At 50.5% G+C, this 12,093-nt stretch overlaps 1 protein-coding gene across 1 annotated transcript in view; it reads left to right on the top strand.

The window, feature by feature from the left end:
• Positions 1–8,365: 8,365 nt before the first annotated feature.
• Hrh2 (histamine receptor H2) overlaps positions 8,366–12,093 on the top strand; it is a 28,378-nt gene continuing 24,650 nt past the window's right edge. The window contains exon 1 of the mRNA XM_059262925.1: positions 8,366–9,865. Coding sequence (XP_059118908.1) covers positions 8,793–9,865 — 1,073 coding nt within the window. The 5' untranslated portion in view covers positions 8,366–8,792. The remainder of the gene's footprint in view (positions 9,866–12,093) is intronic.

Below are 12,093 nucleotides of genomic sequence, written 5' to 3'. Positions count from 1 at the left end.
TGGGGGCAGGACATAAGGGCAGTAGTTGGGTGCTGGTGATGAAGGAAGGGTGGGGAATTAAGGGTAACATCAAAGCACTTCCCCGAGCAGTTCTCTGAACAGTGAGGTGTTTGAAGGCTGGGCAAGAGCAGAATGGAACAAACACTCAGGGACCCACTTGGCCATACACAGAGCAGACAAGTCTATCGACAGAAACTAGACCAGTGGTCACTAGGGGCCGAGGAGGGGACCACCAGGACAGGAAGCCAGTCAAGGAGAAAGTTGTACAGTATGATAAAGGTCCTGAAAGCTGCTGGGCTGGGCTCCGAAACAGTGACTTATACAAATTTCAGCCCAAGTGGGAAAAAAAAGCGAAGCAGAAATAGTAGCTTTCTCAGACAAACAAAAGCTAAGGGAACTCGTCCCCAGGTATGGCTTGGCCACCTCCATGCACTACTGTCAGATGCCAAGCAGATGTCACTGAAAAGGAGACGTGGTGGCTGAGCTGCCCACGGATGCACTTGGGAGGCCATGGAGGCTCAGACTCTGACCTAAACCTTGTTCAAAGCTCTGCCAGTCGCCTCACCAGCTGTGTGCCTTTAGACAAGTGACTTGCTCTCTCTGAGCCTCAGTGTCACTACCCATCAGGTGGCACTAACATTCATCCCAGCTGTAGATGTGTTACCACCTGTATGTGTCTGGCCTGTGGTAGCCAACTGGCACAGGGGAATGGTCACCGTCTAGACTTCGACTCCAAATCACCTTCTCTCTCTATGATCCATCCATCATACTAGAGAGGCCTCTGTGACCCCAGCACCCAGCTCTGGGTTGATGGGAACCTGGCTGAGAGGCAGCAAGGATCTTACCTACCTGGGCCAAGAACAAAACTGCAGACCTTTGCCCCAGATTCCAGGTGACATTCAGATACGCTCACCTTTCAGCCAGTTTGGGGAGGGGGCACAATGTTTGGAGCAAGGTGGCGTGAGAACAAGCAAAAGCCCGCTCTGGTTTTAGGCTCTTGTGGCCAGAAGAAACAGAAGGGGAGAGAAAGCTCCCGTAAGGCGAGGCCTTCCCACTAAGCAACAGCCCCCACCAGATGTCTTCCTGCAGCGAAGGCTATGACCAAATGTCCCACCCACTACGTATGAGGAAGCCGCGGCCGATCTCACCACCAAAGACATGAAAGACTCCTGTGGCCATTATTTTCAGGAAGGAAGAAGCCTGAGATGCAAACAGAGACAGTCAGGCCAAGCGGCCTTTGTCTGCTGAAAAGCTAAATGCAGAGTAGCTAAGAATAGGGGCTGTGGAGGCAGACAGAACTGGGCTCAAATCCTGACTTTTCCTCTTCCCGGTTTTGAGACTCTGGGCAAGTGCCACAACTCCTGAGCTCTGCTTTCTGCCTTTGTAAAGTGAGGAGAATAAAAATCCCTCACCTGACAAAATAATGCAAAGATTAAATATAACAGTGCGTAGCCCCAGGCCAGGCATGAGGTAAACACTCTGGTCTAAAATAGTTCCCAGAGGACAAGCCTCACTGACTGCTCAGGGAGACCTGGCATTCTGTGTGTTATCCGCTCCCTGGATGACCTTGAACTTATTCAGTGAACTGTCAAAGGCACCATGTTGCCGTTAGAGGTCTAAACATCTGAGCGCTCCATCCTCAGCTGCATTTTCCTCCTGATGATCAGCTGGGAAGACTGGCAGGAGCTGAATCTCGAAAGCAAGGCAGGCAGTGTTGTTTCTACTCGAACGAAAGAGGAACCTTTGGGGAGCATGGCACAATCACACACATGACCTCTGAGTCTGTGAACCTCATGGAGGGAAAGATGGCGGCCTCGGGGCTTAGGAGCTCGGAGGCAGCGGACTTCTTACAAAGTAGCCCTCTCCCTAACCTAGAGCCCTTTCCAACTCTGCCTCCCTTCCTTAATGCGACCTGGTCACCTACTTCCGTTCTGACATGCTGTCCCTTCTACCTGGCATGCCCCGCCCCTTCCCTTTTCATCATGACAAATCATGTGTCTACTGGGTTTTGAGTAGACGACATGCAGGATGAGAAGTCTGGGAAGGTCCTCAAAAGGGTGGTGAAAGGGAATCTCCCACCCCTGATGTGGCTACCCATCCCCTCCATGGAGGCATGGGTACCCTTCTCTGACCTGGAGGCTCCCCACGTTGGCCCAGGGGCTCTAAGCTAGTCTCATTGATTGATGGCTCCTCCACAGTCTCCTCATGTGAGTGTGTGTGTGTGTGTGTGTGTGTGTGTGTGTGTGTGTGTGTGTGTGTGTGTTTCGAGACAGGGTGTCTCTGTGTAACAGCCCTGGCATTCCTGGAACTCACTCTGTAGACCAGGCTGACCTCAAACCCACAGAGCTCCACCTGCCTCTGCCTCCTGAGTGCTGGGATCAAAGGCGTGCACCACCACTACACCCGGCTTCTTGTGCGCACTTTTATGCTCTTTCTAGACTCTGCTAGCACACGCAGTGTTGGGGAAACCCCAGAACCAACCTGCAGAAGCACAGCTGCTGGGCCAGCAGTGGGAGGGTTTTAATGTGGCTCTCACTGGTGATCCCAGCCACTCAGCCTCTCTAGCCAGAGCATAGCCTGTGCCATCAGTTCAGAGATAGCCTGGACAATGGAGGGAGAGTCCCATCTCAAAATAAATGAGTAAATAATTAATAATTATGATAGTGATGATGATGGGTGTTTCTAGACCCAAGAAAATGCTGCCTTTCTCAAACTGTGTCTTCTGCGTGCATGCTTGAAAATCACACAATTTTCTGTATACTTACTCATACCCTCATATACACACTCTAATATACAGACACTCACACTAATTCACATACACCCTCAACACACGTACATATACTTACACACGTACACGCTCTCACATATATAAAGTCTCACATACACATTCTCATTCTGATGCATGATCACACATACGTACACTCTCACACACATACACATACTCTGACACACACACTAACATACATGCTCTCACACACTTTCACATACACACAAACACACTCGGAGCTGCCCCCACTCCGGGGCCAGTTCCTCTGAGTCTCCTTCCCTCTCTCTTCTTACTGCCTGCCTCTCGCCTGTGCTGAGTTCCTGGAGAACTGCGACCTGCCATGTCATTTCCATTTGTGTTCCTGGCCCTTCTCTCAGTCTTCTGCACATGAAGCTAAGTCCCAAGTCCCAGCTCAAGATAGACCTCATGCCAGCATTTCCCAACAGCCCCAAGAGGGCAGAGAGCATCCCTGAGAAGGTGGCATCATTTCAGCCATGACCCTCTAAGCCCCAAGTCACCTTGCCAGTCACCATATGAGGTGGCTGCTCTGAGGCCTGGAAGGCTCTATACTTCCATATAAAATGAAAGCCATGGTGTTTCAGTAGCTACCGGGCTGCTTCTTAGGAGTGAGTTTTGGGGTGCTCCTAACCCTCTCCACCCCAGGTACATGGAACACTGAAGTAAATGGGCTGCCCTCTGGAGACCCAGTGACATCAGTGTCTGACCACCTATGCTGATAGCTAGGGACATTCCTCAGTGCCTGTTCATCCAGACCCATCAGGGTCCCCTAATGGGCAGCAGGAAAACAAGGCCCAGGAATCCTGCACCTGCCTTCACAATTGTAGCATCCCCTACTCACTGACCCTCCCCTGCTAGAAGTTTCCCATACATCCTGGGTTAAAGAACGCCGTCTCCCACCTCAAGATCTTTGGGAGGGTCTGCTCTCCATGTGAGGTCTGCTTGCTCCCTGTTACCTAATTTCCGTCTTCCGTGGCTCTCTCCACTTCCTCTGAAGGAGAACTTGGTACAACTACAATTAAATAAGCAAGTCTACCACAGCTTCTCCATTTCATCCCTAGCCCATACCCTGGACTCCATGTCTGCTGTGCTTGTTGCCATGTCCCAAGACCACAGCACAGGGGCTGCACCTGGGAGGCTCTCTGGAAATGTATGGCATAGCATGTGTGGCTGTCGGGCCCTAATCAAAATGCCATTTGGTGTGTGGGACTCAGAGGGCTTCAGTTCCTTTACGCTCATCATTCTCACAGCCACCAAGTGAAGAAGGAAGTACTGTCACTCTGGGACACCTTTGTCACTCTGCATGCCTCTGTTTCCCAGAGTGCTTTTCTAGAATGAGAGTCAGACCGCTTACATCACAGGAAGGATGCCCAGTGAACCTCATGTTCTTTTCCTACTGTAAGTTGGTGCTGCAAACATGCACACTGACCTTTAACTGACCCCCCCCCCCAAGTCTATAGCTGTCTATACACCAAGCCTGGCTCCCCACATGGTCATGTTGGCGGTGAAAACACATGTTTCACAGAAGGGAAACCTCACTTACCCCTGAAGACAAAGCGCTGAGCCCAGCTTCATCCCATGGGACTGGTCCTGCTTGTCCCCAGCCCATCAGCTTTCCTCCCATTGTCCCTGCTGGCATTTTTCCTGGGTTAGAAGCAGTGAGGTAGAAGTTGGGCATCAGACCAACCTAGATTTGCCCCCCACCCTCCCCCAGTCTCCAGACATAATGAAATGATGTTCCAGACATCACCTCAATTCAATTCCTGAGGAGACAGTTCAGACAGTGAATTACCCCAGACTGCCCCAGGAGGAAAGTTCTCACAAGGTCCTGAAAACTCAGAACTCTGAACAGAGAGCATTAGCTAGAAGCAGATAAGTAACATGAGGGGTTTGGAGGATGGAAAAACCACCTCCAAGGACCAGGAGGTGACAGGAGGCCAGGGCTTGGAAGAAGACTAAGAACATATTGGACAAGAAAGAGCTGGAGGGCATGCCGGGCAGTGGGAACAGCACATGCAGAGGCATGGGGTCAGAATGGTCCTGGCACTTTTTAGAAGCAGGAAAAAGTGAATCCTGCCACGGCTGTGTTCCTCAGAATGCTGGGAGGCACAACTGGCATTCAGCGGGCAGGAGCTGACATTGAAGGCAGGAGATGGATCAGATCACAAAGAGTCTTGAGTGCCCAGCCAAGAGCTATACTAAGACACAACCAAGACAGGTCACGGGAGCTGACCAGAGCAGAGCTCCTCACATGGAGCCCAGCAAAGCTGAGTGGGTGTAACAGATACCCAAGAGATGCACTGAGGCCCCAGTCTATGGTGCTTCTGAGTGCTGCTTATGGGGGCCACCTGGGATGAGAGGCACACAGTGAGTTTGTTAACAAGGTGGCAGTGGCTGGGGACACCTGTGTGTGTGTGTTGGGACTGAACTCTGCAAGGGTTAATTCAGGAAGCACCTCTTTCAAATGTGTTAACGAAATTGGGAGGAGCTGTTGAAAGGAAATATGTAAAAACACAACTGAAATATTTGTGGGCAACCTGTGAGATGGTAAAGGAAATGGCTGAGTGAATAGCAAATCTTTCTCACATGTACAGATAGAGTCAAACTTTTCAAATCTGTATCAAAGATAAACAAGATGTCATGCATATTCTTTTTTAACTTTACACAACTGCCTGGAAATACTCAATATAAAATAAACACATTCTCACCTGTCCATTCAGACAGTTACAGAGCCCAGTGAGCCCCAAAGATGAACATTAAGGTGGGAAACAACATGTAAACACTCCACTCTGTACACACTTCTCCCTTTATATGAGCAACTGGAAAGGATGGATGGGTGGATGGATTGATGGGTGGATGGATGGAGGGATGAATGGATGGAGGGATGGAGGGATGGAAGGATGGATGGATGGTGAGATCCAATTGGCAAGATAAGCTGAAATCTAATCAAAGAATGAGCATTAAGGGGAAGCCCAAGGAGCTTGAACTGTGTATATTAGCCAGCTTCCCACACTCTGACAACATACTCGAGGTAAACAAGGAACTAAGGTTTATCGGGGCTCATAACTCCAGAGGGTTAAGTCCATGGTCTCTTGACCCCATGGCGTTGGGCTTGTGGCAGCATTGCACATCATGGCAGGGAGTGCATGGCAGAGACATCTGCTCACCTCATGGCAGCCGGGAAGCAAAAATGGAGACAGGAAGGGATCAAAGCCCCAATAACCCCATCAAGCCTTCATTGGCTTATCCTAATGACCTGACTTCCCATGTTCTAAAGCTTCCACCACCTCTAATAACACCACAAGCTGGTAGCCAAGCCTTTGACATTCGGGCCTTTGGAGGCCACTTATCCGAACTGTAGCACTGAGTTTGAATCAAGGCCCTGCCAATTATCAGAAGAGTGACATCACTTGGTTCTTTGTCCACACACTCCTTAAAGTTAAATGGAGACAATCTCTCATTGCTAGGGCTGGTCTGAGGATTCGATGATGTTTTATCTGCTATGAGCAAATCACACAGGTCAGGCCTGTTGCACAGTGCAGGCTGACTGTAGTTCACTGACCTATCAACCTCTTCATTGTGGCAGCTCATGTTGTCCCCATATTTTTGTCACTCACAAGCCTGCCAACACAGATACCATTGTCCATGCATCTGCAGTTACGTTGTCTCGTGTGTGTGTGTGTGTGTGTGTGTGTGTGTGTGTGTGTAGCTGTGTCCTGCCTCTATGCACACAGAGGGACACGGGAACTGTGGAAGGGTCCCCTCAAACCAAATGTCACAGCATTTACTTCCTGGGTGTGGGCTAGGCTGTATGGCAGCTCAGAGAGTTGATGCCTCCTGGATGCACCTGGGATGCTGGCTTACTGCAGTTATGAGCACTTTGGCAGTTTGAAGGTTTAAGGGAGTGTCTTTTACATCAGCAGCTGGGGTGACAATGAGGATTCTATGGACAAAGGACTCACTGGGAGTTGGCCCACAAGTAGATGATATGGTCCTTTCCAGTGGATCATTCCACTCACAGGACATAGGGTGGGATGGAATTAACACCACACAAACTCCCCTGCCTTTAAAATGCTCACTGAAAACTCTAGGAAGCCTCACACTGACCAGGAAGACAGCAAAGTGAATCCTGGGAAAACTCACAAAGGAAGAATCATAGCTGGTCACCTGTGCATTCCTGGCACCTGGAACATTCCAGCACACCCAAAGTCCCCAGAGGAGTGACTGTTGAAGAAAACAGGAGGAGAGGGAGGGAGGGAGGGAGGGAGGGAGGGAGGGAGGGAGGGGGATTTCTAATTATATTAAGAGCTGATTCACTCGGATTTGAAGACTCTCCCAAACATTAACTTGAATACCAGCCCAATGCCAAAATGCCTACAGCCAGCTGTCAAGGAAATGCAGAGAAAATTATTATCAGAAATAGGGAGTCTCAAAAAAAATGTCTGTCCTTATTGCTACCCCTCCAAAGTTAATTAAGTGTGGTGGTAAGACCCGTGCTGTTTGGGCTCTTCATGTAATAAAAAGCTCTTCCAGAAATAATACCCAGAGGCTCAGCTCACAGGGCTGAGAGGTTGAGGCAGCTGGAGCAGCAGAGGGTGCTGGGAACCCTGATCCCTGCTCCAGCACAGTCATTATAATCAGAGGGTGCATCTGTATTCAGATTGCAGAGCACCTCCAGGCAAGAGCACAGAAGAGGCAGAATTTATGTCCCTCGGCAATCTGCTTGCTTCCAAGAGGGTTCCGCTGTCATTTAGATTTCCACAGTCTCCATCCTCAGGAGAGCATGCTGGCTGCTCTCAGAAAAACCAGGAGGGGCTTGTGTAAAAGGGGCCAGCCATGAAACAAGGACTGACCTTGTTTCTCATCAACTGGAAACGTAGGCTGTCACCACTGGAAGGCACTTGTGAAGGTGATCTGGTATCCGAGCATTGTGTGTACAGCTATTGATTGAGTAGTATTAGGAAAGCAATATGAAATCCACAGCTCCTTGTCCATCACAAAGCTTGACTGGAGCACAGCCCATGTGTTCTTCTGTACACGGTCCTATGTGACTGCTTTTATGCTACAATGGCAGAGTTGTTAGTTCAGCAGACACCCTGCAGGCTGCAAAGAAAAGAATACAGGCTGCCTGGTTCTTTCTCTTAAAAAGTTTCCGGTCCCCAGTTTAGGTGTTCCCATACTTAATAAGAGTAAATTGAATGCATTTCTTTATCCACTCATTCAATGTATCATTTAACCAACAGATAATAAATGCCTACTGGTGGGGTCAGGCACCAGCAGCCAGCTGGGGGCAGTGAAAGCAATCTTCTCCTAGACCCACCCTTTCATTTATTTTTTTTTCATCATAGTATTCTAGCCCTTACATCATGGTACCCTTCACCATCCCATCATGTGCCCTGACCATCTTGATCTTTCCTAAGGAAGGGTACCTAGAAGAGTCCCTAGGCCCCCTAGTTTCTTGCCAGGTGATGGAAGTCTAGAAAGACTCACCTTGGAACAGGGCATGCTGTTGGTCTAATTATGAAGTGCTAAACACTCAGTCTTTGCATTTTCAGCTCCTGTGACTCCAGAGAGGGCAGCTAACAGTCCTCTATTCTTTGCCATGGATGGAAGCAGGCACCAGCCATGGAGAAGGACATGACAGCCTATGTGTATGATCTCTGGCACATAAAACCAAAACCACCTCAAGACACAGCCACCAGTGCCTCAGTCTCCATGAGGAGCCCAGAGGGTAGATACATACATACTACAGACCTGGAAGGAATGTGACTTGGAAGACCAGCTGAGGACTGGGGTTTGAGCCTTGAAGGCCCTGTCTTACGTTATTCTTGTTTACGTCCTGCGCTTCACAAGGAACAGCTTGCTCTATCCTACAACAGCGCTAGGCCAGTCACTAGACCCTCCCCAGCCCTCCTTTGGCCTGGTTGGGAACCTGAAGCCCAGTGATTGAAGCTGGAAGACAAGTGGCCAAGGCCAAGGGTGAGTGTGGAAGCTACAGGGCCCCAGAATGGAGGCCAATGGCACCGTTCATTCCTGTTGCTTAGACTCCACTGTATTGAAAGTCACCATCAGTTTGGTCCTCACCACCCTCATCCTCATCACCGTTGCTGGCAATGTGGTCGTCTGCCTGGCTGTCAGCTTGAACCGTCAGCTCCGCAGTCTCACCAACTGCTTCATTGTGTCCTTGGCAGTTACTGACCTGCTTCTCGGCCTCCTGGTGCTGCCCTTCTCTGCCATTTACCAGCTCTCTTTCAAGTGGAGCTTTGGCCAGGTCTTCTGCAACATCTACACCAGCCTGGATGTGATGCTGTGCACAGCCTCCATCCTCAACCTCTTCATGATCAGCTTGGACCGCTACTGCGCTGTCACGGACCCATTGAGGTACCCTGTGCTGGTCACCCCAGTTCGCGTTGCCATTTCTTTGATCTTCATTTGGGTCATTTCCATCACCCTGTCCTTCCTGTCCATTCACCTGGGGTGGAACAGCAGAAACGAGACCAGAGGGGGCAACGACACCTTCAAGTGCAAAGTGCAGGTCAATGAGGTGTACGGGCTGGTGGATGGGCTGGTCACCTTCTACCTGCCTCTTCTCATCATGTGTGTCACCTACTACAGAATCTTTAAGATCGCCAGGGAGCAGGCCAAAAGGATCAATCACATCAGCTCCTGGAAGGCAGCCACCATCAGAGAGCACAAGGCCACGGTGACACTGGCGGCAGTCATGGGGGCTTTCATCATCTGCTGGTTTCCCTACTTCACCACGTTTGTTTATCGTGGGCTGAGAGGGGATGATGCCATCAATGAGGTGGTTGAAGGCATCGTTCTGTGGCTAGGCTACGCCAACTCCGCCCTGAACCCTATCCTGTACGCTGCCTTCAACAGAGACTTCCGCATGGCTTACCAACAGCTCTTCCGCGGCACGCTTGGCAGCCACGACTCCCACAACACTTCCCTGAGGCTGAACAACTCTCTGCTGTCCAGGAGCCAAAGCCGAGAAGGCAGGTGGCAGGAGGAGAAGCCCCTGAAGCTCCAAGTGTGGAGTGGGACAGAAGTCACACCCCCCCGAGGAACCCCAGACAGGTAAACATTTGTGTGGGTTGGAGGTGCTGGGAGACATCCCACTCTCTGTGTGGGTGGTGCTGAGACCATTTCACGAGCATTTCACAGAAATCATCTCTCATCTTCAAATGGCTCTCTTAGGTAGGACGTTGACCTTCATTTTTAAAAGGCCACATTAAAGGTAACAGAGATCTTATCCAGGGCCACTGAGCTGGGACCTGGACAAAATGCTGCTCACTCAAGAGCGCAGATGCCCTTCTTTCTAACTAAACTGCCTTTCCACTCGGGTGGCCTAAGTATAAGGCCCAACTCTGCCACTTAGGAGTGGTGAGTGGTCAGTTACACCCGCAGAGGAGCACTCAAAAGCCATGTGCAAATCGGCTCTTTTTTAGGGGAGTGTTCGAGTTAGTAGGGATGAAAATGGCAGAGGCCAGATGCTGGGGCCTCAGTGGAAACAAAAGTAGGGGCCTTGTGTGTGGAGCTTGGGAAAGACAGACACAGGGGCTAGGGGCAGGCTTTGGAAAGAAGGGCGTGGTTAGCAGATCTGGGCCTTGGACAGAAGGCTGCCATGGCCCCTTCGATGTGGGCCAGGAGAGTGAGTCTGTGGATGTGTAAGAAGGAAGTTGCATTAACCCATGGGTGTGGGGAGAAAGAACAGCAAAATCTTGTAGGCTACTTAAAAAAACAAAAAGCCTGTAGAACACTGGGTACACCAAGTGCAAGTAACAGTGGGGACGGGCACAGGGACAAGATTCCACCTTGAAGAGGTGTCCAAGCCGGGAAGAGAAACAGAATCAAAATGAGATTTCAATAAACTCACTGAGGACAAAGTCACTGCAGGGTGTTCAGGGAGCCCATGGCACTGTCCTGGGAGGCGCTGAGGAAGCCCCCTGTGCAAGAGCCCCGTGGCACTGTCCTGGGACATAATGAGCAAGCTCTCTGTGTGCAGAGCCCCGTGGCACTGTCCCCTGGGATGCACTGAGGATGCTCACTGTACGCAAAGCCAGCTCCTGCTTGAGTCATGAGCAGAGGCTTGAAAAACACCTAACAGACGAGTTGCTCACTTAATGTGGCTTTTCTTTCTCTTCCCACAGACCATGCCTTTGCCTCTGCAGGGCTGGTTTGTGGGACGGACCCATTCATTCATTATTTGTTCATTCATTCATTTGTTCATTCATTCGTTCATTTGTTCATTCATTCATTCACAAGCCCTTGTGATAGGCTCTGAGTTCTGAGGGGACAGCTGTGAGGGCAGAACTGCCTTATTAGATGTCCTGGCCTTCATCCCTTCTGTCCTCCCAGATACCACTCTCTCCTAGGTGTGGAGAGTCCTCCTGTAAATGTCACACCTGTCCCTTTCCCCTCTCTCCCCCCCCCCATTGAAAACCTCATTGCTCCTGCTCCTGAACTCTTGCTACAGTGTCAACCCTACCATCTGAGCCTCTGGGCTCCCCCTCTCAAGTCCATCCTCCAAGCCAGCCCAGGGCATCTCTGCACCTGGAGACTTCCCTGTCCCAGCCTGATAGGTCAAATGCTCCGCTCAATCACATCATTCCACCTTTCACTCAGGAGGCCACAAAGCTGATTTAGTTCATAGTGGAGGAAAAACAAAGACATCCAGTTATAGACTAGACAGAACGAAGTAGGCACTGCTTGGTTAGTGTATCACTGTGTCAATCATCCCTGCTCATAAGCACCTATTGACTCCAGTCCTTAAACATTCACTCAGTACATGCTTGGTGGAAACGGCTAGGTTACACCAGGCTCCCTCCATTTGCCACCTGCAGAGGCCAAAAGAGAGCATCGGATCCCCTGGAACTAGTTATAGGCAGTTGTGAGCCATCTGACTCGGATGCTGGGAATCAAACTAGGTTTTTGTACACTAAGTGGCTCTCTAGCTCCTAATCTCCACTTCGTAGACAGGCAACCAAGGCTCAGAGTTCAGTAGACTCCACCAGGTAACACAAGCTGGGGAGTTCCAAGCAGCTCCACTTCTGCGTACTCTCTGGGTGCTAGGCACCTGGCACGGTCTGGAGGTCCACATTTTCTTCTGTCCCCAGAGTCACTCTGGATACCAGCTGGGGCAAGCCAAGGCCGGCTAAGAGGCGGTGCTTGCCTGGCTCACTCATAGCGGTGGCAGATTGGGGCCATAGCTCAGATCCTAAAGAGCTCAACTGTGGTCTGTCTTCAGCCTCTGGGAACAGTGGGCAGATGGGCTTGGTGGAGCAGGCGGAGGGTCAGAGGAACCC

This window comes from Peromyscus eremicus, chromosome 5, assembly GCF_949786415.1.
Source record: "Peromyscus eremicus chromosome 5, PerEre_H2_v1, whole genome shotgun sequence".
NCBI classification, from domain to species: Eukaryota; Metazoa; Chordata; class Mammalia; order Rodentia; family Cricetidae; genus Peromyscus; species Peromyscus eremicus.
Note: the sequence above shows the minus strand (reverse complement) of the source record. Positions and strands in the feature narration are given on the sequence as shown.